The 27,077-nt window shown below is 32.9% G+C and overlaps 2 protein-coding genes across 3 annotated transcripts; both read right to left on the bottom strand.

The window, feature by feature from the left end:
* Positions 1 to 2,878: 2,878 nt before the first annotated feature.
* On the bottom strand, positions 2,879 to 17,398 carry LOC114382056 (ABC transporter D family member 1-like). 2 transcript variants are annotated; one of them, XM_028341288.1, is made up of 27 exons: positions 17,122 to 17,398; positions 16,851 to 16,972; positions 15,735 to 15,873; positions 14,248 to 14,524; positions 13,324 to 13,548; positions 12,772 to 12,969; positions 12,158 to 12,612; positions 11,880 to 12,018; positions 11,714 to 11,792; positions 11,287 to 11,525; positions 10,875 to 11,179; positions 10,690 to 10,795; positions 10,444 to 10,602; positions 8,613 to 8,712; positions 8,435 to 8,543; positions 8,136 to 8,226; positions 6,479 to 6,603; positions 6,208 to 6,357; positions 6,042 to 6,114; positions 5,400 to 5,580; positions 5,158 to 5,316; positions 4,881 to 5,039; positions 4,547 to 4,783; positions 4,034 to 4,197; positions 3,846 to 3,898; positions 3,649 to 3,727; positions 2,879 to 3,346 (listed from the first exon to the last, which is right to left on the bottom strand). In XM_028341288.1, exons 3-27 carry the CDS (start codon positions 15,794 to 15,796, stop codon positions 3,260 to 3,262), a joined length of 4,011 nt encoding a protein of 1,336 aa, XP_028197089.1. In that variant the 5' UTR covers positions 15,797 to 15,873; positions 16,851 to 16,972; positions 17,122 to 17,398; the 3' UTR covers positions 2,879 to 3,259. The 2 variants fall into 2 exon arrangements, with proteins under 2 accessions (XP_028197089.1, XP_028197090.1); XM_028341289.1 differs by having other exon boundaries at positions 15,735 to 15,812.
* Positions 17,399 to 21,785: 4,387 nt separating this feature from the next.
* Positions 21,786 to 23,562, bottom strand: LOC114380767. Its single transcript, XM_028339809.1, has one exon. It carries the CDS (start codon positions 23,405 to 23,407, stop codon positions 22,049 to 22,051), a length of 1,359 nt encoding a protein of 452 aa, XP_028195610.1. The 5' UTR covers positions 23,408 to 23,562; the 3' UTR covers positions 21,786 to 22,048.
* Between the last annotated feature and the right edge of the window lie 3,515 nt (positions 23,563 to 27,077).

The raw sequence follows: 27,077 nt of genomic DNA, 5'->3' as shown, positions 1-27,077 counted from the left end.
TTATGATATATATATATATATATATATATATATATATATATATATATATATATATATATATATATATATATATATATATAGGGTACATATGTGTGTATTTTATATATTGGAAAATAAAGTTAGAAGTGATTTCCAGATCCTGCTCTTATCCTTAAACACTTTTAGATATATTATTATATAGTTAATGACTGGCCAATACGTCTCAGTTGGGATTTAGGAATATTATAAGGCCGACTAAGATCTTAAACCATGCACTTGAGATTTTGCCGAAGATTTTACTTTATTAAACAAAGTCCCTTCAGAATCTCGAAAGGCTAGATTCTCCATATGAATATATATGGCTCTTTCCATGCAGTTGCAATGGTATTGGGATACAGTTCAACAGTACAAATTGCAGTCTTCCACAGGGACCCAAGGTGGAAAAGTTTAGAATAAAAATCATTGTTAGTGTGTTCTTAAAGTTAGACTTAAAAAATGCTTGCTGAGTTGCTGGCTTCAACCGTCGTCAAAAATTGAACATCAATTAATAAGCATGGTCTTTATCCAATTGACTAGATGTAACAAGCTAAAACTATAAAACAGTACAAAATTTCCCCACTAGTCGAAAAATGTACGAAAATATACTGTTTCCTGGTGTTTCATTACAACGTGAATTTCATTTCATTATTATTTTTTAATTCGTACTATCCCATTATTATTAAAAGGTAATGATTAATTTTTAATTTAATTTATATGGTTTGGCAATATTTTTTTTACTATCGTTTAAACACGTATTATCATATATGATTAATTTGTTAACTTTATAATAATTATTTTAAAAATATTAGTTAAGATGATTTTTTATTCTGAAAATTGTAAATTTTTTTACATCCACTGTGTATGAAAAGTAAAATTTTATAGTTTCCTGGATTTTTTGAAGTAATATTTATTTAATTTTCTATTAAGTTATATTACCAATATTTATCATGATAATTTAATTTTTTTTATTATATTACTTAATTTGTTCAAGAAATTTTTATTCTCAAGGAAACTTGTTTATAACATACTTGTTTTAGAATAGTCTCCTAGAAAGGCCTGATCCTAAAAGCATGATTTTCCAAAATTATAAAATTATTGCTCCAACTTACATTTATTTGACTTGATAATAAAATAATTTGCCGAGATATCTAGAATCATTGAAGGCCTTTGAGTTTGGCCGAAGATGACCTTAGTACCAGATCGATATGTCCTATGTTCTTGGCTAACCTGAAACAAAATAAATAAAATTCTGGTTCATATAGTTGAAATTTGAACTGTTTTCAAATTCCAATATTATACTAATATAAGCCACATATATATATTATAAATAGAATTGAAACAACCTACCTGATAACAGGAACAGGATATAGTTTGAAAACAGATATTTTATAATTCAGGTAGATCGTTTCAATTAAAACTGCGATAATAGCTGTTTGAATTGTAATCCAACACTATTGCAGTTTCGGGCACTAATCAGGTCACTAGTTCAGATAATTCAAATTGCAATGGTATTGGGTTATAATTCAAACTGCGATAATGTTGGGTTACAATTCAAACAGGCAAGTTGCTGTTGCAGTCTTCCACTGGGGAACCCAAAAGTGGACAAGATCAGAATAAAAAAGATTGTTAGTGTTCTAAAGGGTGGCTGAAAGAATGATTTTTGAGTTCCGGAATAAAATCAACCACCGTCATAAATGGAACCTCAATAAACATGATCATCATCCAACTGATTGCATGTAACAAGATGAAATTATGCAACAGTACATCAAATCATTAAAGTTGATTTTGGGTGAGCGTTTATCAAATGGTTTTGAATGAAACTAGTTATATAAAATAATAAAAGTGATTATAGTTAAACTTAAAGTGAAGTGAATTTTTATTTTAAAAGTAAATTAATGGTAAATTTAGTATAAAAATTTTACTCAATGCAAAAATTACTTTAATCTAGAATCAAATTGAATCTAGAATAAATTTCTCAACATGGGACCATACAATTAATATACTTATGCCCATTCAGACAAGTGACAACTGGGAAAAACTTCAGCCACACTTTTTCCTTTTTTACTTCAAACAATTTGGCTATTAAATTAATGACAGAAAAATATATACAATCGCAATGGGGAGAGGTTGTAAACTTTTGGCTGTCAGTAATATTTCCCTTGCAACGAGTATGCAAGCACTATCTTCGCATCGCGATTGGTTTAGTTGTCCATATATGTCAAATATAATGTAGTTACAAAACCTGAAAAGTTACAAAAAAGCCGAAAAAATCAGTTAAATATTCCAGATGCGCAATCGTTCATCTCAACCGTAAAGTGATTATGACTTTTCAATTGGACTCATTTGTCACATATCTTACTATATTCTTGCAAGATGCAAACTTATTTATTTACCAATAATACTTTAGTGACATTGGATGAACTCAAACCATTAGAGTATAGTTAATTAAGAAGACTTATAGGAGACGAAGAAGAGAGTGTGATTCCCACATTGGTAAGAAAGTGACACTTTCTAATCCTTGGATAATCAGATCAAATTATAATCCTGTAATCGTGCTTATGGATGATCAGATTTCTACAAATGCTGATCAATATAACTTCCACCAACTAACAATTTAAGTATAAATACAAATTTTGCATATTAAAAGATCTAATACAGAGAATCCTGAGGTTCTACTACAGAGTTCTTTCATCAAAATTTTACAATCACGGTAATTTGAATGAATTTCCCAATAATAGATTATTGATTATGTTTAATATGTCAAAGTTTCCCACGAAAGCATTTCAGCTGTCACGGGAGTAATAGACAACATAAAAATTAAAGGCGTACAAAGATGCATAGAATTATGAAGGGAACAAAATATCTCTAAGAACTATTCCTGTTTCATGCCGTTTTATTGATAAAATAATATTTAATAATTACATCCAATTGTTACAATATGTGAATAAATATCTAACTAACTAATAATAGAAGCGAAAACCCTGTACATAAATTGATTATATACTGCAGAGATCTTACTATCAACCATTTTGGCTATCGGTGCTGTTTTTGTTTGTTTTCCCCCACAAGTCGACGGAGCAAAAAAATGAAGCTTGGAGAATACGGTAAACCCAAAATGAAAAAGAAAAAGAAAAAAAAAATAAAGGAATGGCCACCATGGCAAGCCTAAAATCTGCTTGCAATCATTCTGTATGTTCAAGACTTGGCAACATCTAATAGTAACAATGAGAATCCTGCAAAGTCATTGCTTGATCGAACGAAGTTCCCAATTACCCTCACCATCAATCAGATGCAATTCCATGGAATGAAATGGTATTAGAGCAGGACGCTGAGAGGACAGGAGCAAAGGCAATTAGTTTGATGGAATGTGGATGGTTATTATGCATTTTCAGTTTGGAGAAGTTAAATGGCTAAGCTAAAACTATATAAAAATCAAATAGTTTTGTGCAGATAAGGAATGTATTGCATACAAAATCACATAAGGAATCTCTTACCAAACGACGCAAGTTCAAAATGCTTACCAAATCCCAATTGTAGTGAAACAAAGAATAACTAACTAGTGAACTGCTCTTATTTCTCCATATTTACCATGTTGAAATTGTAATTTTTTCAGTTTTAATAGATTCTTACTTGTGAGGAAGTAACAACTGTGATCCCCATTTTGTTCGCTAGCCCATATAGGTGTTCTTCCACATCAACGCTTGTTGCACTGCCATCAATAATTTTTTCAAGACAGTAAAAACAAGGTTAACAAAAAAAAAAAAAAAGCAAACAATTCCACGTGAGAGAAAAAAAGGCATAATACGTAATCATAGATTCAAACATACTTGGTACACTCGTCCAGGATACCAAATTTAGGCTTATGGAAGAACAAGCGTGCCTTAAGAACATAAGGTAAATGTTAAAATCCAAATAGAAGAATATCATAAACATATTCTAATGTCTTCCTTTACCTAATATATTAAACAAATTTAACAAACTCATTTTAAAAATAATATAGATTAGATTTACATACCATGCCTAATCTCTGCTGTTCTCCAAGAGAGAGAATGTCTTCCCAGTTTAGATTTGCATCCCAGCCATTATTGTCTCTTTCTAGAAGATAATTCAACCTAACATTCTCTAGGATAACTTGCAAGTGTGTGTCCAACATTATTCTAAGGTCAGGATGTTTTTCACCTGAAATAGCAAGATTACAGTGATCAGCACTAAATGGGAAAACAAAATGAACCCATTAAAATGATTAAAAAGAACAACTTATTGTTTCACAAGAGGAAATTGAACAGAGAAATTTTTCAAAAATAAATTTAAAGAAAGGAGACATTTTAATGCTGTCAACATGACTAACATCCAAATTATTTCATGAATTATCACAACTGTATGACAGCTCAGAAGTGAAGTTATTTTCTCAGTTAGTAGTGATCAATCAGAAGCAAAGCAGGTAGCATCATTTTAAACATTAGTTTAGTCAAACGAACAGCTGTTGTTAGTGCATAGTCAAGTAGCATCATCTTATGTACCCAGATACCTTTTCCATGCATCTTCAATGCTTGAAACTGTGCTTCTTCACGGGACAATGGGTATATAATTTGATCCCGCAATGTTCCCAAGCATGTGTAAGGCCGCTGAGGAACATAGAAGATGCCACAACCTGATCCAGCCTCTAGATCCACATCCTCAGATGGTCTAGAGAGTCTTCCACTTGCAATTGGCCAAAGTCCTCTAAGAACTCTGAAAATGGAACTTTTTCCACTTCCATTTGGACCTTTCGAAATATGACACAAGAGATTTAAATTCTAATCACAAGAAAATTCCCTCTTCTAAAAAATAAAGTATAATAATAAACTAACAACTATACGAACCAGTAACAAGCAGGCTTTTACCAAACTCAATGTCACATGTCAACTCCCTGGCCAACATCTTCTGGGTAGGGGTTACAATATCAACCATACAAAAGGAAATAGCATCTTTACCATGATAATCCCATATTGGAGATGTAATACTACTATTGATGGAGTCCCCTGTATCATTGAGGATATGGTTAATACATGGTGACTGACTGACGGACTATTATTAAGAATTATTGATGTAGAAATAGCAAGATATTTTTTGATACTTGCTAAACTAATAATGAAGTACCAGACTGTGATGCATCCAGAAGTTCTTCAAGCTCAAAAATCCGATTAATACCACCAGAAAGTTCTACAAACTTTCTGTGCAATTCTAGAATATCTCCAAAAGCTAAAAAGCTTTGAGAAACAACAGATGCTAAGAACCTCAATGCATGTGCCAGCTCACCTGTAAGATAGTAGTACAACGTATGTCAGTGGGGGGCAAGAGGGTGATAAAGAGAGTAACTGAGAACAGTCCAACAATTCTACCCTGAGTACTTATCGAAGCACGGTCTCCCTTATGTTCCATAGCATATAATAAGCTCAGCAACCAAGTCACATTATGAGGGAGTTGCTTTGTGATAAAATCATCCAGTATACCAAACAGCCATTTCTTTTTTAAAAGGTATTTAGAGTGGGAGAGAAGCTCTCTGAATCTTGATTCAACCATCTGCAAGAAGTTAAGATAGTAAAATCTACAGCCTGTAATATTCAATGCAAAACAGTAAGGAAAAAAAAACGAGGCATATTTTCCTTTTAAACCCGGAACATAATCATGTACATCAAATAAAACTTTAAAACACAAACTCATGCAAAAGTTGGGCATTTAGGGTTAGCTTGTTCAAGGAAGTAGTAAATGAAAAGATGAAGAGTTAAGAGAGTGAAAACACGGTGGAATGGAATGATTTTGGTTTTGACTCATCATTGCCTGGTAGAGCCATGTTATGGTATATACAAAATTTAAGGGGTAAAGTGCAAATAAGTTGCCCTATACTGTCAAAGTGTCAATCATTTCACGTTTTGATTGTACCAAGCAAGTGTGAAGTGATTTTCATTCTAAAGTTTGCACCTTCTAAAATAAAAACACCCTTAAAGAAAAGATATTAAATATTGTTTAGATGGGATGCTCACAGCTTTTTCTCGAGCTCCACCTCCAAAGAAAGCAACTGATTCAGCATGAGTACAGAGTCTTTCATGCATGAACCTAGCAGAAGCATAAAGTTGAAAAGGTCAGAACCATTACAACAGCACTATTTGTTTAGTGACATGGAGGCAGCGGAAACTATAATGGATTTACCTAAAGGTTCCTTCAAGTTGTTGTTCTTGGCTTATCAAATTGCCAAAATCAGGAGTAACAGTTCTTAAAAATCCCAGACCAAGTAACATGTAAGCATAGAGTATGGCAACCCCCCTCTGACCTGTTAATAGTTTCATTCTCCATGTGAACCTTGACATAAACAACAGTTAGCAAAATCAATAGAAGGAAAGAACAAGCATCAAACATGTCCAAGTGCTAGTAAAATACACACAAGTTGTAAAATATAACAGCTCAATTATGAGGTACTCACCACAAAATATCCACAGATGGCTTTACCATTCCGGTGACCAATCCAGACAAGTCTGCTGTTAACTTCTCCAAGTCGTGAGTTATCCTCTGATCTGCGTCAATATTTTTGTTTGCCATGTGAAAGACCTACAAAAAAATATGCATTTGAAACCAAGTCAGAGACATCTGCCTGAAGAGTTTCAGAGCCAAATGACAGAATAAGTATTTTTTATCCCTAAAAGTTAAACCTAGTCAATGACTCAATGTTAATCTCAGCCTGAAGAGTTTCAGAGCCAAATGACAGAATAAGTCATATTTTTTATCCCTAAAAGTTAAACCTAGTCAATGACTCAATGTTAATCTCAAACTAATGCGCAGGGACTATTTTTTTATGTGGCAGCTTTTAGGATTCTTGAATTGATTTTGGTCCTTGTAATATGTTGATTATATCCAAATTTTAAGGACTAAAATCAATATAATCAAACATAATAGAGGGACTCATTCAACATGGACCAAATATTATAGGGACTAAAGTCAAACGATAACCAAAAGCAAAAAAATTCTATTAAGAAATTTTTTCAGGGACTAAAACCGAAAAGGATGAACATTACAAGGACTAAAATGTAATTTAAGCCAAAAAAAAAAAATTAATACTGGGTAAGGTAGTTTTCCCAGTTTGTTAGAATAAGATTCCTGCCTAAGGGGATGAGCATCTAATATTCTCATAGGAACAGAGTAAAATAGAATATAAAATTAATATTTCACCCTCTCCTCACTAAGATCTACCTACCCTACCCCACCCCCACTGCCAATGGCATCAATGTCCCATGCATGCTCTTGCCTCTAAAAGAACCCCAAAGCAACTGTACTCTGTATTTCTCTAGTAAAATGTAAATGATAATAACATTTCCTTTAAAATCATCCATCTCCTTCATATGGCCTTATTTGAGGTCTGTAGTTTCTTACTTTTAGTGAAGTTTGGCATTTCACTCCATTTAAAATATTAAATTTAAATTTTATTTTTATTATTTGTGTGTGTGACAAGGATGACATAGTAAAAATATAAATATAACAAATTATGAAGATCTTTCACTCGAGGGTAGTTTTGGAGAGTAACAAATTCCTCAGCAAGTTAATGTATAACCAAAAGCAACAGTCATCAATTCCCATGAAGACTAATTTATATTCCTAAGACAAAAACAAAAAATCCCTGCTTTCCAGTTTCCAGTGATTGTCATTCCCATGGCTCATGATGGAAATTTCAGATTTCACATACCCAATTGCCCCTTGGTGTAATTATCAGAATTCATGCAAAGCATAACATATTACTAACATTTGAGCATCAAACTTTTCCTTGAATATTACCATCTACTGTGGGAGAAGAAAGTATTGATATAAATTTAATAGTTACAGCTTATAGGGATGTGGAATACTACTGAAACAGTCAAGGAACCAAGTTGAAAACTGAGTTAAATTTGATGGGGAAAATGATCATACCTATAATTAACTGAAAAACAAAATTATTTCAAGAAAAAGTTCAATGTAAAATAGTTCAAAATAATGTAGTCAATCATGATTTATCAAATAACTAAACATTGAAACAAAAATACAGAACAGGCTTACAATGTTGAAAAAATTAGGGAAGGAAAAGAATTAGCGAACAATTCATATTCAATTACCTTGTAGAATGCATTGTTTCTTAAGTAGTTTTTTAGTAGATGTTGTGTCAAACGAACCCGCCACCCCAGAGCCAGCCTGGCTGTCAAGTGCCTGAAGAACAGGACATAATTTACTCAAGTTTGCTATTTGAAAGGCCAGCAAGTTTGACACCCCCAACCCCGTTTCAATGCTTTAAACAATGATATAAACATCTTTGAGATATAAATACATGATAAAAAAATTCACATGCAACCGCATGTAAACCAGTCAGTGGTGAAAAATCGAAGAAATCAAGGTCCTGGATGGATTTGTACTATACCTTATAGAAGGAGCAATGAAAGAAGATGCAACACTTTGAAGAACACTTAAACCAATTAACCGAATAAAGGAAGCTTTATCCTGCTCCAAAACAAACTTCACAGTGGTACCTGAGAGCATAAATTTTCATCTATCATGGATTCACAGAATAAATGAATAGTCAAAAGATGAGAAAATACCATTTAGTGATGCAATACGATCTGAGACCCATGTTCTTGAAACGACAAGAAAAGCGACAGCAAGCAGTTGTGCACCTTGTTTATCAAGTACAGTGGGTACCTGAAAGGAAGCATTCCCCATAAGAAAAATGAGCCTGAAATATATTGTAGATCACTCGAAGTTTGGGTCATAGTAAGTTGTCAAGGAGATAATGCACAAACAGCCATGTATATGCATTCATTTCATCCAATTAGAGTTGTGTGATTTCAAATGCATCACTTAAAGACATGCTTAAAAGGAAAGATGATATAAATTATTCACGGGTCTTCACCTAAGGGCTTAATATTCAATTTGCGTAACATGCCCTACAATATTCCTTTACTGCCTATATAACAGACTCCATCGCTTCCTCTCTATAACTATTTGATGACTGCGAAATATAAGCTAATTTGCTAGTCAATTTGGATTAATAAGTGGGTATAATTTCTTTATTTTATTATTATTATTTTTAATGAAATAATGAAAAATTAATATTTTTAATCAGCAGAAGTCAAAAGAAGAAGAATTGAAGTGTTTTAGAGGGAATTTGACTAAAAATTGTGAAGAAAAAGAAGATAAGAATTGGATAGCTCGCTCAACGCACAATTCAGGCCCAACGCGCAACACTCGCTTAGCGGGCAGTTCCAGGCTTAGCGCGATGTCTCGCTCAACGCGTGCACTCGCTCAGCACACAGGTTCGGCTCAACACGAGAAGGCCCACGAAGAGAAGCCCAGTGCATGCTGAGTGCGCCTCTACACGCTCAGAGCGAAGTCAGCGTGAAAAGTAAGCTACCTTAAGCCTATAAAAGAAGTAGGAAGCTGAAGGAAAAGACGCACCGAGTCTCAGAGTCCTCCGGTGCATGAATCCAAAGCCTGAGCCTCTCCCTTAGGAGAAATCCTCTTTCTTAGTCATTCTCCCTTTTTGGCTTGTTACTTGTCATCTATCACTTTCTTCTATTAGCCTCTAAAGTGTAAAGTCTCTTATGACTATGAGAGGCTAAACCCCCTTAGTTGGGGCCTAGCAACCAAAGCCCTCTAAAGTGTAAAGCCTCTCATGACTTCATGAGAAAGCTTTAAAAAAAAAAGAGACAATTAGTGTTTGTTTGGTTCAAGGAATTTGGTAGGTAATTGGATCTTGGAATTTTAATTATAACGTTTTTAGAGTTGGAATCATAATTCCAAAGTCCAATTCCATGGAATTACAATACAACTAAAATTAACTTGTCTCAGTTCCTAACCCCTACCCTCTAAATAGCAATCCCTAATCACCCCCACATCACATAAATGTTTTCCTTGTTTTGGTCTCTCTCTGCCATCACAGCCGCCATTACCACCTCTACCGACCACTGCTACCAAACCACTAAATGCCACCTTCACTACCACCACCACCACTGCCGCTGCAGTCACTACTTACCACCATCATCACCGGCATTGTTGTCACCAGCCCAATCACCATTCAATTGACTGCTACCGCTACCATCACTACCATGGTCACCACTATTACTGATCCTTTTTTTTTTTACTCAAACCTTTATGTAATCAGCAACCTCCCCCATTGCTTCCTCTAATTCTTATGTTGGTTTAGAATTATAATTCTTATGTTTGTTTGATTTAAGAAATGTCTGTACAAATATTAGGGGTTATAATTACCACAGCAAAAAAGCAATACTTAAAACTTTCATATATAAACTCAAAGCATTTAGAATTAATCACTTGACTGTAGTTGAGCAAATATACAGTACACTACTACTACCACTACTACACACACACAAGTAAAGGCCTTAAGAGAGCATATTTACAGAAGGTACTCACCAATACTTTGCACATGGCAGCTACTCTCAATGGCAATACCCTTGTATTACAATGGAGTTGGGGAACAACAGATGGTGGAATTGTATGATTCATAGATGGAGATGATGATATCACCTCCGCAAAATATGACTGTGCCTTTGGATTTGAAAATGCAGAATCCTAGGAGCAAAGTTGAGAAAATTGTCAAACTCAATGTAAAATAAAGAACAATGAAGGCAACAGAACCAAATCAGAATATATATAAACCTTTTTGCTCATGGAAAATGCACGTTGAACTGCCTTTGCATCACTCTGTCGTTTTGTTTCTGATGCCTTCATCGTATCAATCCCCACTTCAGTAGAAGAGCCCTCCCTGGAGTTTAAATCTTAATCTCAAACAATAACATAACTCCAAAGTAAAACAATGTTAAACAGCACAGTAAATTTCCAACCTTTTATAATGAACACTCCATCCTCCTTCACCATCTAAGGATAAAACCACATCATGGAAAGCAACCAATGCTGGACGATGTGATATGGTAATGCATGATGTTCCCATGGCCCTAACTTTAGCGCAAAATCGTTCTTCCATATCAGTAGTGACAGCACTTGTGCACTCATCTAGAATTGCAAATTTAGGCTTATGATAGAAAAGTCTTGCCATGCCTAATCTCTGTTGCTCACCCAATGACAGTTCATCACCCCAGTTTACCTCCCTTTCAGGCGGGTAACGGTCCAACAGGTATTCAAGGTCAACCTTGGATACATATACATCCATGTTCAATAACATCAACAAAATTATCAATAAGCTGCTACATATTTGTGTGAAATTAAAAAACACATGGGATTAGATGAGAACTTTACATTTTTTAGCAGCTCCACCATCCCACGATCTGTGAGTGGTTCAATCTCTTGATCTTCAGTAAGAGGATAAATCAACTGATCTCGAAGTGTTCCTACAGCAGTGTATGGCCTTTGCGGCACATAGAAAATCTCATTATTAAGATCAGAGCCAATTCCAGGTTTCACAATATGTCCAGATATCAATGGCCAAAGACCACCTAGAACCCGGAAAAGGGAGCTTTTTCCACTGCCATTTGGACCTTCAGCAAAAGAAGCATCAATAACATGTCAAACAATAAACCATCACAAATCAGTTTAAGAATGACTCTTACAACAAAGAAATAGATAATAAATAACATCAACTTTCAATGCTGACTCAAGTCCAATGAATAATAAATAAAAATAGAAAGAAAGGCCACTGAATTCTGAAAAGAGCTCAGATAGCTACCTGTAATCAAAAGATTAGATCCTGATTCAACCCTAAGAGTCAGATCATCCACCAAGACATTACCAGTGGGTGTTACAACCTGAATTTGGGTGCACCGTCACTAATAAAACATGAAAAACACAATGTGAAGTCAAGGTTGATAGATAGTTGAGCAGACTTGACTTACCTTGACACCATCAAATTCAATGTAGTTAGCTTCACGTATGCAATTTCTACTTGCATTTCTTTGCAGGGAAGATTTCTCATTCACCAAGCTTAGCTCCCTTGATACAGCCATTAATTCATAAATGCGATCAGCATACCCACTAAAATCATACAGATAGGTCAGAACATGTAGGCAGACAAAATGAATCTTACAAAGGATTTGCATATAAGGTGCAAATGTGCAATAGAAGCCTCTAATATCAATTTCTAAAAATGGAAAAAATGAAAGATCTAACAGACCTGAGACGATTGAGCCGTCTTGCACTGATAGAAAGAGTTCCTAGAGACTGAAATAAGGAAATTATGACACTAGTATGATATCTAAGATTGCTTAACATCTCTGCACGCCCTAAAGTTGAACTATCAGGCCTTAGATGACCAGAAAAGAAAGGTTCAATAATCAAAATAACAGCAACAGTAGCACCAAGGTACTTCAATAATAAGTCCTGAATCATGCCAAACCACCAATGGTCATGTAGCACACTATACATGTGCCTAACCAAGGTTTTAAACTTCTGTTGAATATGAGTTTCTTCTTTCCTCTCTCCACCATAGAATGCTATGCTTTCTGAGTGAGTCCTTAATCGTGCGTGAAGCTGTCGATACTCTCCTTCCAATTGCTGCTCTTTGGACATAAGCTTTCCAAATGAAGGAGAAAAGTTTCTGATTGCAGCACCAGCTCCAAGTACATATACCTGAAAAGGCCATAACAGTAGATTGAGAAGATAAGCACTGATTCTAACACCAGATCTAAGTTCTAACAACTTCCAGACATCAGCAAAAACTCAAAAAGTTACAAACATAAGCTGCTAATCAGAAATTTATAAAACAGTACAGTTCAATTACACAGATACCAATATCCAGACGACATATTTTGGGCTAGCATACGAACACAACCGCCAAGTGTATAAAAGTCCATCAGTAACAGCTGTTAGATCATCCTGTACAATTTCACTCAACTCCGAACAGAACCTTGGCACATCACTGGCAATTCTTTGCTCTGGGTTAGTTATCCGACCATCTACATGCGATATTTTGTAATACACCATGTTCTGAAAGCAAAATGAAAGATATATACATTAAGCCATTGCAAGAACTACATAGGGTTATTATACAGTCTTTTGGCTTTTCTCGTATGAGAGAGGGCATTGTATATTTGGAATTTAAAGAATCTACTGGATACTGGCTAGTTTTTCTACTTTGAGAAGCAAACAGTTTGTCAAAAAACTTTCTCAAGTAACTTCCACATAATGAAAGAAGATGCAGATAAGCCATAAGCATCCAGAAGTATAAAAGTTGACAACTAAATACTTAAAGACAGTAGGAACAAGGAACATATAAAATGATCAACAGTTCAACGCAGACAATCTAAATAGACAAATGACATGCAATTTAACAAGTTATACCTCAAAATAGTGGGAATGGATAAGCTTTGTCAATATTTTTCTGAAGTGTAAACTCAAAGTCCCTGTTATATACTTTGACGTAGAATGAATGGTTGACAAAAGGAAGCACAAAAGAATATTTTCTGAAATTAGCCGAAGAAACAATGGTACACGTCGAAGAAAAGCAGCACGAAATAGGAAGCCTTGCACTTTAGCTAGCCTGTTGCTCAAAGCAGTTCGCAGCACCTGCAAATACATGAAAATTGAAAAGCCATTTATGTTATTTATTTCAAGGAAGAGAGGGTTTTCGACCAATATATTTCTTGGTCTTACGGATTTTGATATTCATATCTTTTTTGTATACAAAACAGACCAATCCTTCATGGCTTTGACATACAAATAAAAATGTTACATATTTATTTTTCCCCTCAATTTCTTTATCTTCACTTAATGAGGGCTATTTTGATATTTCAAAAATTATAACTCTTTCCATTCTGTACTATCTTCCTTCAATATGCAAATAATTTTTATTTTTTTTATTTTCCACTCTAAACTTAACACTTTTATGAAACAGTCCACTCCACGTATCTAATTTACACACAACACATAAGAGTCCCTGTTACTCCCGAGTTGAGTTGCAGGCTTGCAGCAGGAGAATCTGAATCATATCTGCCCATTCAAGGTGTGCATAATAGCAAACTTCACATTTGGCCCCAAAAATAAGTCAACAAACTATTTGATTTTTATTGATGTCTTTCATCTGAATAGTGAGTATATTTACATGTGGTGGGCACTAACTCAGGACTAGATTCGATAATTTTAAAGATAATAGATGGAGTTAAAAACCAAGATGAATAGTAGAAGTAGAATATATTAACTTACAGGTCATTTCGAAAAAGTGAAGACATGCATGAAGCATAATCATCCACAACAAAACAGACTTACCGCTATCACAACTAAACCAAGAAGATCCCTTGCACCAAATTTGCCCATTCCAGATAGTAGAATTGCAGCAAGAACTTGGAGTGACTTCAACCCTTTCTTTTGTTTATTTTTTGGAGCACTAACACCCTTCACAACCTCCTCCTCTGTGACTTCTTTATCATTGTTGTGCCCATTGCAATGGCCAAATAAATCATGTTTATTAACTCTAAACCTTGATTGCACATATGCAGCAGTTCCACCAGCGATTAAGATACCAGATGCAAGTAATAAAGTTTTCCTGTCATCAATCCCATGTAGAAAGCATCAACAATACTACAGTATACGTGCAAATTAGTTAAACAGCCTAAAGATTTTAGTAGTACCAGTCAACAACCAAAGTATGGTGTACAATGAGTAAAAGGATACTATTGCTAATACAAGGAAACAGGGCTATGATCAAAGCAGAAAAAGCACTTCCCAAATATATGTATAATGGTAATGTTAATCAACACAGCATAACATGCATTGTCATTAAAAAGGGGGAATCATTGAGAAAGAAATTCAGGACCAAATATGAAATTTTGTATCAATGCTTCTGCCAAGATAACTCTAGTCTCCTTCCTGAACTCATCTCATCTAACTAAGTTTCCTAAAGTTTAGGTTTCACATTGCAAATCATACCTGATGAATGCAAGTTTTCAGGGTCCAACTTCTAATGGTACGGAGAGAGGAAGAGTTATCATAAGAAGTTTATGTGAATTTTTTTTTGGGGCAAATATAAAGATATCATATAGAAATATTGGAAAAAAAAGAGGAAGAGGAATAGAAAATAGAAACCACATTTATTAGTTACAACAATCAGTTTTAACAAATGAGAAGTTAAAAGAAAAAAAAATTAAATAAAAAAATGAAAAAGTAAAATAAAACCAGTTATAATATGCTGTCAAAGGAGTAGAACAGGCAAAAAAAAATTGAAACCAAAATGGTATATTGCCTTTATTATTGTTAGATTACATATTACCAGATTCTAAGAGTTTAAACTACAGTAGCTTGAGAAGTCTCAAGATTACAGCATGGACATTTTGAAATAGTATAAGCATTATCTCATTCAATTTCTTATATGTATATATATGAAACATACATCAGGGTGTTGGGTACTGCCAAATTGAAATAGCATAAGCATTATCTCATTCGATCTCTTTATATATATATATATATATGAAACATACATCAGTGTTGGGTACCGCCAAAATTCCCTAACAGGTATTGTGTTTTTCAGCATTATATATTCCATTTTGGATAATGAGAATTGGGGGTGGGGGGGATCCAACCAGATGTGAACAGTGTATTCTTCAAAACTGACCAAGGAATAATGAACAGAATAGCTGAAAAAATTATAAACTTGATATTTAGGTCAACAAGCAAACAATTTTAGTCAAATGGTAAGTCAAATGCAATGCTAGATGTGAAATTAAGAATCACCAGAAAAGACATATACAGATCAATACCTCCTTGAAGCCAGAAAACTCTGGCCACGCCGAGTTAGTTGCAACAGTTGAAGGGAAGACATTGTGGAACATCAACCTCTGCCTTACCAAAAAATAAATCTGTTGTAGCTGTTCCTATTATGGTTGGGAGCAAGAAAATCTAGCATACATTGAATTCCATACAAAAATAATAGATCAGCAGCCAGAATTGCATGAATTATAAATCTTTGGGCAAAGTAGCACACTTAAGGCACACCATGCTCTTCAAATTAATGAGGATCCCACAGACTTATCAAAGTAGTAAACCTATGATACATGCCACTAAAGGAACAAACAGTAGAAATAACCGATTTTCCTATCAAAGTGGTAAACCTACGATACATGGGTCCTATTAAATGGTTGCCTAACCAGGAATGGAACCAAATACTAGTACTTAAGGGTTACTAATAGGTACATACCAAATATTTACTTATTTCTCAAGTACAAGTCAGTCCATGTAAAATACTACAAATTAGCTTGTGCATAAGTTAATTTGAGCTTATGAAGAAGCTCATCCCATTTTTACTTATTTTCTTTTACTAGAAGTCCTTCTAGATACACTTACCCAAACAGGCCCTAAGTCTTGTCACTGAGTGGTTTGGTTTGCTACTACTTCACTCCTTCAAAACGTGTGCCTTCTTTAAACATTTCCAATGATTTAGTGCATGTTTGGGTTTCGGGTACAAAATTACGTTTTGAGGCAAAACCGCAAAAGTACTTTTGCCAACGGATCAGGACCCTTGGCTTTGCTTTCATTTTGCTTTTATCCATTGAATTTGTATTGGAACGCATGGACAACATTTTCAACTTCAAACCAGACATGCACTTAATACCTTTATTGTTTCTGTTTTGATACTTCTATATGCTATCCTGTTGTATACATACCCTAAATTTTTGAAGGGGGGAATTGCCATACCCTGTACTGTACCCCCTACGCATCCATAAAACTAAGTAGCAAAACAAATAAACGATTTTACAGCACTTAATGTAGCTTGGAGACCTTAACCCCGACGCATAAATCATGTAGAAACAGACGGGCATTAAATTAAAGCATTGACACAATCATGAAGTAGTAGAAACGAGACAGAGGTGGCTAACATTGAAAGGTGGATATCATTAACCATGCTCCAGGAGCGTCCAAAGCATGGTAAGAGAGCAAACTCCTCTCTCTATAGAAAAATCGAGTGTTTTGAAAACTAGAGCTCAGCGACGATCAGAATCTGCAAGGAAGTTGTTACAGTGATTCCATTAAACAACTCAATTAGAGCAAACAAAGCGAAGCAGATTCATCAAATTGACGCGTGCTGAAAGAGTGTGAAGCAGTGAATTCAGCAAAAATATGAGAGATTGGAAATAATAATAATCATACCTATGAATTAATTACTTGAAGTGAATCACGTGCTTTGGGAGATTCGGAGATTTGAAGAGAAAAAACGGCGAGGCATTTGGGAAGATATATATGTATCTGCGCGAGAGTGCAAGAGAAGAGAACGAGATGAGTTTGGTCTGTGATCGGGTCGGGTCACAACGCTAACGGGTTTGGATAGGAATCATAGCACATAGCACCATTTTGTGTACGTTCAACGGAAGTATAAAACCTTTGTTTAATAGATGTTCTATATCTTGTTGGTAATGCTAATGGTGACTCGTGAGAGTTTCATCTATACAAAATTCCACGTTTAAATCAGCAAGAAATGACAGATATAGGGATATTTATTATAACTTATTTAATTTTATTATTACTGATAAATGAATTATTTATATCTTTTTATTATAAATGAATTATTTATATCTTTTTATTATAAATGAATTGCTTGTCTATACCTTTAGAAATAACCTAATCATCAATACATTATTCTTGTTCTTATAAACTATATTATAATTAAAATTAAATTTTATAAACACTAACTCAAACACATGCTTCTTCTCCAATAAGAATATGCATTTCATTTCAATAATCTTTTATTTTGTTTCTAGTTTTCAATACGCGATCATAAACATGATTGACGTGTCATTAGTTACAACTTATAATTAGAATCTCATGTCTCACGAGTCAATCACACAACGACCAAATATAAAATGAAGCAAAGAGATTAACTTTACATGACAGATATAAGCATCATCATTAGGTTAAAAAATAAGCACATAAAATTTATGTCGATATCCAACCTTTTTCACTTTGTTAATCTCGAAAATAAAATAGAATAACAGTTTCGATTACATACTCGTTAAATTGATTAATATTGAATATACTTTATTAAACATTTTAAGTCACTTTAAAAAATATTAAATTAGTTTTATACCTTTAATATGATAAATATTTTCTTTAAATTTCAAATTTTTATTTTTATTTTCTTAATCCTTATACCGTCATACGTGACCATGCATTAGAAAAATCGATAAATTAAAATAAGCTGTGTCAAAGCGAGAATTAGATTCCATGCAGAGTGCAGACAGAGAATAGAAGGAAATTCTCTACCGTTAATTTTATCTTTTTATAAGTTGATAAAATAAAAACATAAAAAGTTTGGACCATTAAATTATGAATACCAAACCTGTAGTCATAAAACTGACTAAAGGAAATTTTGATGTCGGGTGCCAAAAAGTGTTGTTGATATATGTGCTAAATAACGATTCTTCAAAGTTTTACATCTGAGAATCTGAGAAATTGTGATAAACAATTGTGCTTCAAAAAATTCATATTTCACTTATAACTAAAATGTTTCTAAATTTTATTCCTATATAATAATTAATCTTACTTCCTATATTTCGACATCTTTAATCAAAATTTTAATATTTCTGTAAAAACTTACATCATTCAAATCATTTCATACATAAATATTTCCTAAAATTTTAGTTTAGAATAAATGAAAATTTTAAGATTTTATTTAAGTAAAATAAATAAATAAATAATCTACTTTTCTATTATAAATTAGAATCCCTAATTCTTAACGTTGTATTATGGAAATTTCAAAAAAAAAAATATAGGGAGTGAGTATAAAGACAGGTGCCAATAGCAACTCTAAATTTTTTAAAAATTAGGGCCCATTTGCTATGGTGTTTATTATTAGCTTTTGCTATTTACACTTTCTCTTTAGCTAAATACACTCATTTAATTTTTTTGTCATATATACCCTTTATACTCAACATTAATAAAAAATATTGTCCTGGAATATACTATCCTGAATTATGATTTTTTTTTAATGTTCTGAAAAATGCTTTTTGAACATAATTTTATTTTTAACATTCTAGAAAGTATTTTTTAGAATAATGTTTTGTGTTCAAGAAATTACTTTTTGAAATGTTAAGAAAAATATTAAAAAAAAATCAAGTACTACTCTATGACCATAAAAATCCTCATATAAAGTAAAAAGTATACAATAGTAAAGGAATTGAAACAGATAAAACATATAATTAATATTGATCCTTCAATCTAGACAATTTTAAGAGACATTCTACTTCAACAACTTGAAGTTTGAAGGATAAAAAATCTTATGCTAGAACAAGAGATTGAGTAAGGAAGGAACAGAGAAAAACCACTTACCCTCACAAGATTAATATTTAAAAAAATAGAGTAATATGATTTTTTTTCCTTTTAACCGTAAATACAATGATTTTTTTTTTATCCCATTGACACTATCAGGGAGGATAGACTCCATCGTGAGGTCTTCATCTTTTTTTTGCTTGTGTTAATCACTTTTTGCTCTCTTTGTATTCATATTTTATAAAATAATGTCCCAATTAATTGTAATTTTTCCAACAAAATTAACATGGTAAAATAGATCTCAACAAAATAGTATTCAAATCGCAAAACACATCGGAGGATGTTTCCACCAACAAACAAATCGGCCCATGCACACAAAGTGCAAATTCCATCGCAACATCCCTAGCCACGACAACAAGGTGAAGTTGTGTGATTTGATGATAATCACGACATCCATCGTCATGAAAGATCTAGACAAGGAAAAGATTTGTGCAATTTGGAGGAGTCCAACGATAGTCACAACATTTGTTGTCGTGATAGATCTCCATGAAGATGAAGAGTTCCAATAAAAATGACGAATCACGATACACAACAGAGCTTACATGGATAAAAGAAGAAAGAAAGAGAGAAAACGAGAGGACAATAAAGTAAAAAGTTTTATTTCTCTTCAAATCTTATCACTTGAGAGAAGAAAATAAAACATGTGGGGCCTACTTTTTTTTCTAAAAATTTATGTACAAGTTAGTGCAACCAAATCACCTTATATATCAAGTTATTTGCTCATCTCTCTTCCTTTCTTTCCTCCTCTCACTAATTTAGATGCAACCAAACTCACCCTTAACTTTTAAGTCCTCTTTAAATATTTTTTGATCAATTCAACAAAAGAAAATATAATAAATTTTTGTCACAAATAAAAATCAATGCATTCCAAAATTTAAAGAAATTAGATTGACGAAAGATTTAATAAAAAAAATCATGTATATCAATTGACTTTAACTTATAAAAAACTAAACTCATTTTACATGTATATTTTCTTCTCCCATAAATGTTTATTGATAAGTTCATCTAAATAGATCCTTAAACATGTCTAATGTGCTCTCTTTTTTATTTTATAAATTATGATGAATTTTATCTTTAACCGAAATCAAAATACATTTAAGCAAAAAAAGACACTTTGAAGTTACAAATTTCTTATTAAATCTCATTATAATTATTCTTTAAAAAATTAAATAAAAAAAATTTCCCTTTAATTTTATTTTTAAATAAAACTAAATAATTCATTCAAAGTAAAGACGGATTAAGAAGTCATCATGTTTGGCAATGAAACATGACTTTGGGTTTAGGTGAAGGCACACTGCGCCTGATTAATCCCTTTTAAGGAATTAAACAGTACACCAACATTATTCACAGATTTATGCAATGAATGTATATTACGAAAAGAGTGTGTTTGGTTAGAAATTTTGGAAACAGACAGCAGTAGTAATCGACGAGAATTGACTAATGTTGGTCATGAAAGTGCCAACCCCTTTTCCACATGACAGTGAGTCAGTGACTACCACACTCACTTCCATAGAAAACGACTTGCAACTAATCGGATGGCCAAGTTAATGAATAATGAATTGGCAAGGACCCAAAATGGACGCAGGATTTTTTATTTTCTTAGCCATGCATCCACTGTGAGATTTCTTTGTTAGTACTGTTCTGGCTAAGAAAATAAAAGGACTAGAAATGTGAAGGCCAGGGAGCTTGAAATTCTTCTTAAGTTTTCTGTCATACTCCAAATGGCTAAAGCCACTTGTCCTCTTTACATTACACCACCGACACATATGGTTATCATAAACCGTCGGTGCTACGCTTAAATTACTATCATAGCCTCTCCCATGCACCTCTCTTTCCTGTTTCACGCCGGAGACATAGGACAAAATGTGCACGTAAGTTTGTGTGTGTGTGATTTATAAGAACATTCATTTAAGGGGTTATGTTATTAAATAAAAAATAATTGTTGTAATTTGTAACTGAATTGGAAAAAGATGTGTAAATGTAATTGTTCTGCGCGCATTTATTTGCTTGTAACTTTGTGGACGTAACATCAATTGGATATAGTAAACCACAGATGTACTTGCGTCATAAATATGAACTCTGTAACATATTCTTGCTGTTATTAATGGGGGAGAAAATTAGAACTACTAAAGTTGTTATTTGATGTGAAAAAAAAAGTGTATTCATTTAGTGGGGGGGGGGGGGGGGGGGGAGGAAACCATGTTCACGAAAGCAAAAAAAGATTCTGCACTTTTGCATGCATAATAAAAATTAAATAAAGGAGAGGTAGAGTCCATGTACTAGAAATCTTAATTTTTTAAATCCAAATCCAAATTTAGCCGAACAGTGCTAAAATTGCTTGAAATGTAATGCCAAAGTTATTACGCAAAAAGACATGGAGTTAAAATGCATGAGGGAACAGTGAAATATATAGGCCTACCCTCTAAAATGTAAATATTAAATCATACAGAGAGAACAAATAACCAAGAGTTCAGAAATCAAGTACTAAGGATGTAAAGTGATACTATATAAATATATTATATATCATTCAGAATAATGCATTCCACAATAATACAATTATATAGTCATCACCTCAATTTATTTTTATGGAACGAATTTGAATGCTGGTAGACACAAAAGCCAAAAGCCTTACGGCATTTAATTTCGCTACAACAGAACAAGATTGGTATATGTTGCTTTGGATAATCTGAAATTTTAATTAAGAAAATTAAACCGAAAATGTAGGCATAGCTAATTACTAGTTTGACTAATTTCAATTTTTCTTGCCCTCTTCTCCACCTTCTTCCAAGTAGGTCTTCTTCCTTCTATCAGCTCTAGCAATGACACAAATGAGGAAAAAACACGTGGCATAAATCGCGTGAATCTTCCAATTTGTCTTCGGCGGTTGCTTCAACACAACCCTGTGAAACACGGTCACGTAATAATGCAACCCGATGGCAAAGCCCACAAAAGTTTGAGCCAGGCCCAAGAACTTGGAGCCCAGCCCAGAATCAGTTGAGAACACCAAAACGAGGTACATGAGGAGTAGCAAAAGGTAGAGAACGTAAGCGAGAGTTTGAAGAACCTGCAGGGAAAGATACGTGGACCGCGAAGTAGAGTAGAAAAACCTGAGAGGTTCAAGACCAGTGACGAAGGAAGAAAGACAGAGAATGGTGAAGTAGATGGCGAGGTAGGCTTGGATGAAGATTAAGAGCTTTTGGAGTGAGAAATAGGCTTTGATTTTGTTGAAGAGGAGTGAGACTAAAAGCAAAGGGATCAAAGCGAATGCGCAAGAGAGTAAAGTGGTGATGGTGGGTGCGTACTTGTTGCCAACGTAGGGTTTGAACCCTCTCGTGATCTCTTTGTTGGCTTTTGTTATGTAGGCTTTTGAGGTTGTGGAGATTCGTTCCAGGTCGGGGATTAGTGTTTGTTGGAACTTCATTGGTAGATCTTTGAACTCCGAAACCAAATCATCGTCCACCTCGTCTTCGAACACCCAACTAGGTTGCCCTTGTTGTTGTTTCTTGTTGTTGTTGTTAGTCTTCTTACTCTGCTTGTCGGATTCGGTTTGATCCAAAAACTTGGTTACTTTATTGGTAACTTCCTTGTCCTTGTTGGTGGCGGTGGCTTTTGTCGTTTTGTTCTTGCCGCCACTAGTTTTCGCGAGATCCAATGAGGATGATTTCGTTAATCCTTTGGATGTGGAATTCAGCTTCTTGGACTTTAAGGTGGTGGAGTTCAGTTTCTTCACGGCAACAACCTCGGTGGTGTTGGTGAGGGTGTCGCCGGCGGCGGCTTTGGTTTTGGCTAGCTTCAGTTGGTTTTTGGAGGAATTAAGGTTATTGGATTTGATGGTTTTGGTTTGGTTTTTGGAGGAGAGGTTAGTGGTGGGCTTGATTAACTTGGTTTGGTTTTTGGTGGATTTCGTTTTCGGGGGCTGTTCAAACTCTTCCTTTTCAGCATCAAACTCCAACAACATTCTCCTTCTGCTGTTGCTGCCACCACTAGACAAGGCTTTGCTCTCTGGTTGATGTTCTGAGCAAACACCACTGAAGCAAACAGAAACAAAAAAGAACAAAAGAAGAGAGAACAGGAGCACCCTTCTGAAACCAAGGTACAAGAGTGGAGCCATTTGGTTCCTCCAAGATCTAAAGGGCCAGGCTGCTAGCTTGCTTCAATCAAAATTAAGACCAGGATATATAATACTAATAGAGATTGGGTCTGAGCCTAACCCGCGAAGTTATGAATCAATCAGGGAAGAGAGAGAGAGAGGGGAGTAGAATGTCATAGGCTAAGGCTAGTGAAATGGTTTTATAGTTTGTATTTGTACCATAACTATTACCACTAATGCTAGTTGGATATCCCTAACGAATACTCTTAACTCATCGATTAAACAACTAAAAAAATTATAATAAAATTTACAGAAAAATTATATAATCTGATATATATATATATATATATATATATATATATATATATATATTAATTTCTTAATCTATATCTCTAAACATATCCGATAACATTTGTCATACTAATTTATGGGGCCATACATAATTACATTTGAGAGAGAAGCAAACAAATGGAGTGAGATTGAAAACATTTATTGCGTAAGTGGGAAGGTGCACATGGAGACAGACACAGTGTAGACTTCCCTCACTAGTACGTGGTTTCTACTATTAATAACTAATAATGATATACTACATGCAATAAATTCTTTTAATAACATAACTCTCTTATGTCTTAAGAAATTGTTATAAACTAAAAAACTTACGTTAGATTTATCCTTTGCCTATTTGCTCATCTTGCTTACTCTTTTTGGCTTTGACCAATTATGGGCGCATCTTGGAATTCTTTTCTCTGCGCGGTGATCGGTGGATATCAGTATATTATATTTCTACAAATTAAAAATTCTTTGTAAGCAGCAGTGTTCAGAAAGTTCATATACGATGACTTTCGTAGGTCAATAATTTCGACGAGTTTGGTAAGCAAGAGACAAATTTTTTAAAGTGTAACGGAATCTGTCCGTCTGGCCTAGAATGTTAATAGAGAGTTACTCCAGTTGCTTTAAAGTAATTATTATATTTGACAATTTTCCTACTTCCACATTCAAAGACTGATATGTATGAATTTTAATTTAACAGGATTATTATTATTTTAGCTAATTTATAGTAGTAATTTAAAAAGGCATTAATTAGGGAGCATTTATTTTGGTAACTATAATTACTTACTTAATTAATTAATTAAAGAAGAATGCAATTAATATAATTTAATTCCTTCTAAGAAATATAATTTAATTCATTGACAACAACAACAATTAAATCTTAATGTACAAAAAAATTATATGTGAACCTTGATAATTAAATTATAATTGTGTTTTTTTTTTCTTTAAATGGTTTTGTTGATGGTGATCCTTAAAATTAATTTTAAGTATCTAAAAATGGAAAATTTTATTGTATTACAAAACACATGACATTTTTCACTAAATTAACCGATAAATTAGTTATTAAAAATATTTAAAAACTTAAAATTGATAAACCACCAAAAAAGCTATTTTTAACCAGGAGTCGTTCTCCTAAAATAAACTAAGAGTTGTTTATTGGCACTTGATAGTTGTTAAATTATTAAATAAAAGTGTTTTGTAAAATTAATTAATTTTTAATAATTATAAAATGACATAAAAAGAATGTCAATTGATTTTTATATAATCTTCTGCTTTAATTATATACCATGAAAACTTTTAGATAGTTAGAGTTCTAGAATTTTTTAAGTGACATTGATAATAGTATTAGCTCCAACATTGATAGCTGGGGAATTAACGAACGCACGGTTGACATGTGAAATTTAACAAGGGTGGAGTGCGGATCTCGAAAATGGTAATTGCATTGCATTTTGCCAAATGAATCGATGAAATTAGCACAAAAACCGCCTAATCTGTACGCGTATTGACCACAGTACACGTAAATTTGGCAAGAAATCAATATGACTCTTATTACAGTGCATCATTTTATTATATGCCATTATAATCTTCACTATCTGTAAAATCATTTTATTTTGTCATTATCATCTTAATTATCTGTAAAATAGTATTTAATCTTAACTATCTGTAAAATCAATATTAATTGAATGTATTTAATTTTCAAGTATTTTTTTTATCAATGGGAAATAGAAAAAAAGAAGCAGGCACAAGAAAACTAAACAAGCCTAGGTCACAAATTACCTAGAAATCAGCCGCAAGTAGTGAGACTAACGGCAGTGGACACTGGTCACAAGTCTAAAAACTGAGCGAGGATTGGCCACCTTGCTTTGCTAACCAATTGGCTATCTTGTTTCCACCATGAAAAGTGTGAGAGAAATGGGACCTGGATCTGGTTTTTCTGTTATTTTTTCTTGAAAATCACATAGTTTTAAAATTAGATTACAAAATTAAATATTAACACAATAAAACAGCATAAGGATAACTGGAAAAAGGACACTAGGGTTTTCACAGTTTTTGCTTAAAGGAACGAATCTCTGTAATGAGAGCTGCATATGGTTGACATGAATGCACTCCAGATCGCAGGGGCGGCATATAATTGACATGAATGTAAGAATAAAATATTTTATTTATTTATAAAATAGTTTATTAAAATTATTATTATTATATTTAAAATTAATTTTTCAGACATTTTATAATACAAAATTAAAACAAATAATGTAAAATACCATACATAATAATTTCTTATTGGATAGATATAGAAATATTTTGTGTTTTCAGTACATAAACTATTTACCCATAATTAAAACAAATAATGTAAAATATCCCATAAGTAATAAAGTAAGTATAATAATTAAAAGAAATATTTAATACTTTTAATTGCATTTTATTATGTTTATTGTAAAATTATAATTAATAAAAAAATTATCAATAAAATGTTAATGTTAAAATGATAATAAATTATAAATGGTAAACTTGTACTATATGCTATTTAAATAATTATATTTTAATTAAATACATGTACAATTTGATTAAAAACTGAGATAACCAGCTCCTTACTTTTTTGCTGCAGCTACTTACTCTTCTTTAGAAGTTATTGCTACTGCCATTACTTCTTTTAGCCGTCAACCTGTCAAAATTCTGATTTGCACTGTTCGATCCGTATGGAAAAAGAAGAAGAACAACAACAAAATGTTAATGTGGATTGAAGGTTATTTTATATTATTTTTAGGTGTTTTTTTAAGACCTTTTATTTTATTTTTTTTTAAGTGTAAATAAAAAAAATGGCTCGTAAACTAGACTCAGTTGAAAACATATTATTCCATCCATTTTAGATCATAAGAAAAAATCATTTCAAAATAAATATCATTTTATAAAATAATCTTGTATTAAATATTTTCTCCATAATTAATACGTATTGAAAATAATGTATAAGAAAAATAAATGTGTTATTAATTAAAAATAAATGATATATTATGAAGTTACTTAAAATTCAATAAATTAGTTACATTTTTTAATATGTGAAAACTTTAAACGTCATGTAATTTGAGACCAAAGAATACTATAATAATAAGGGTCTTGTTAATCTGTTTTTAAGATATTGATTAAGGAATTAAAATAATAAAACATTTATTATGAATATTAATGTAAGAGTATAATTTTACATATTTTATTAAAAATTTAATTTCTTAATCAATATCCAGAAATTAATCAGCATTTGTTTCATAATAATTGTGCATTTAATGCATGCATAAAATAATTATAATATATAAAATGTTGTAATTAATTTTATTAAAAGCGTCCGTCCAAAACATGCATGATGCATTAC

Source organism: Glycine soja, chromosome 13, assembly GCF_004193775.1.
Source record: "Glycine soja cultivar W05 chromosome 13, ASM419377v2, whole genome shotgun sequence".
NCBI classification, from domain to species: domain Eukaryota; kingdom Viridiplantae; phylum Streptophyta; class Magnoliopsida; order Fabales; family Fabaceae; genus Glycine; species Glycine soja.
This window is presented reverse-complemented; position numbering and strand designations above follow the sequence as displayed.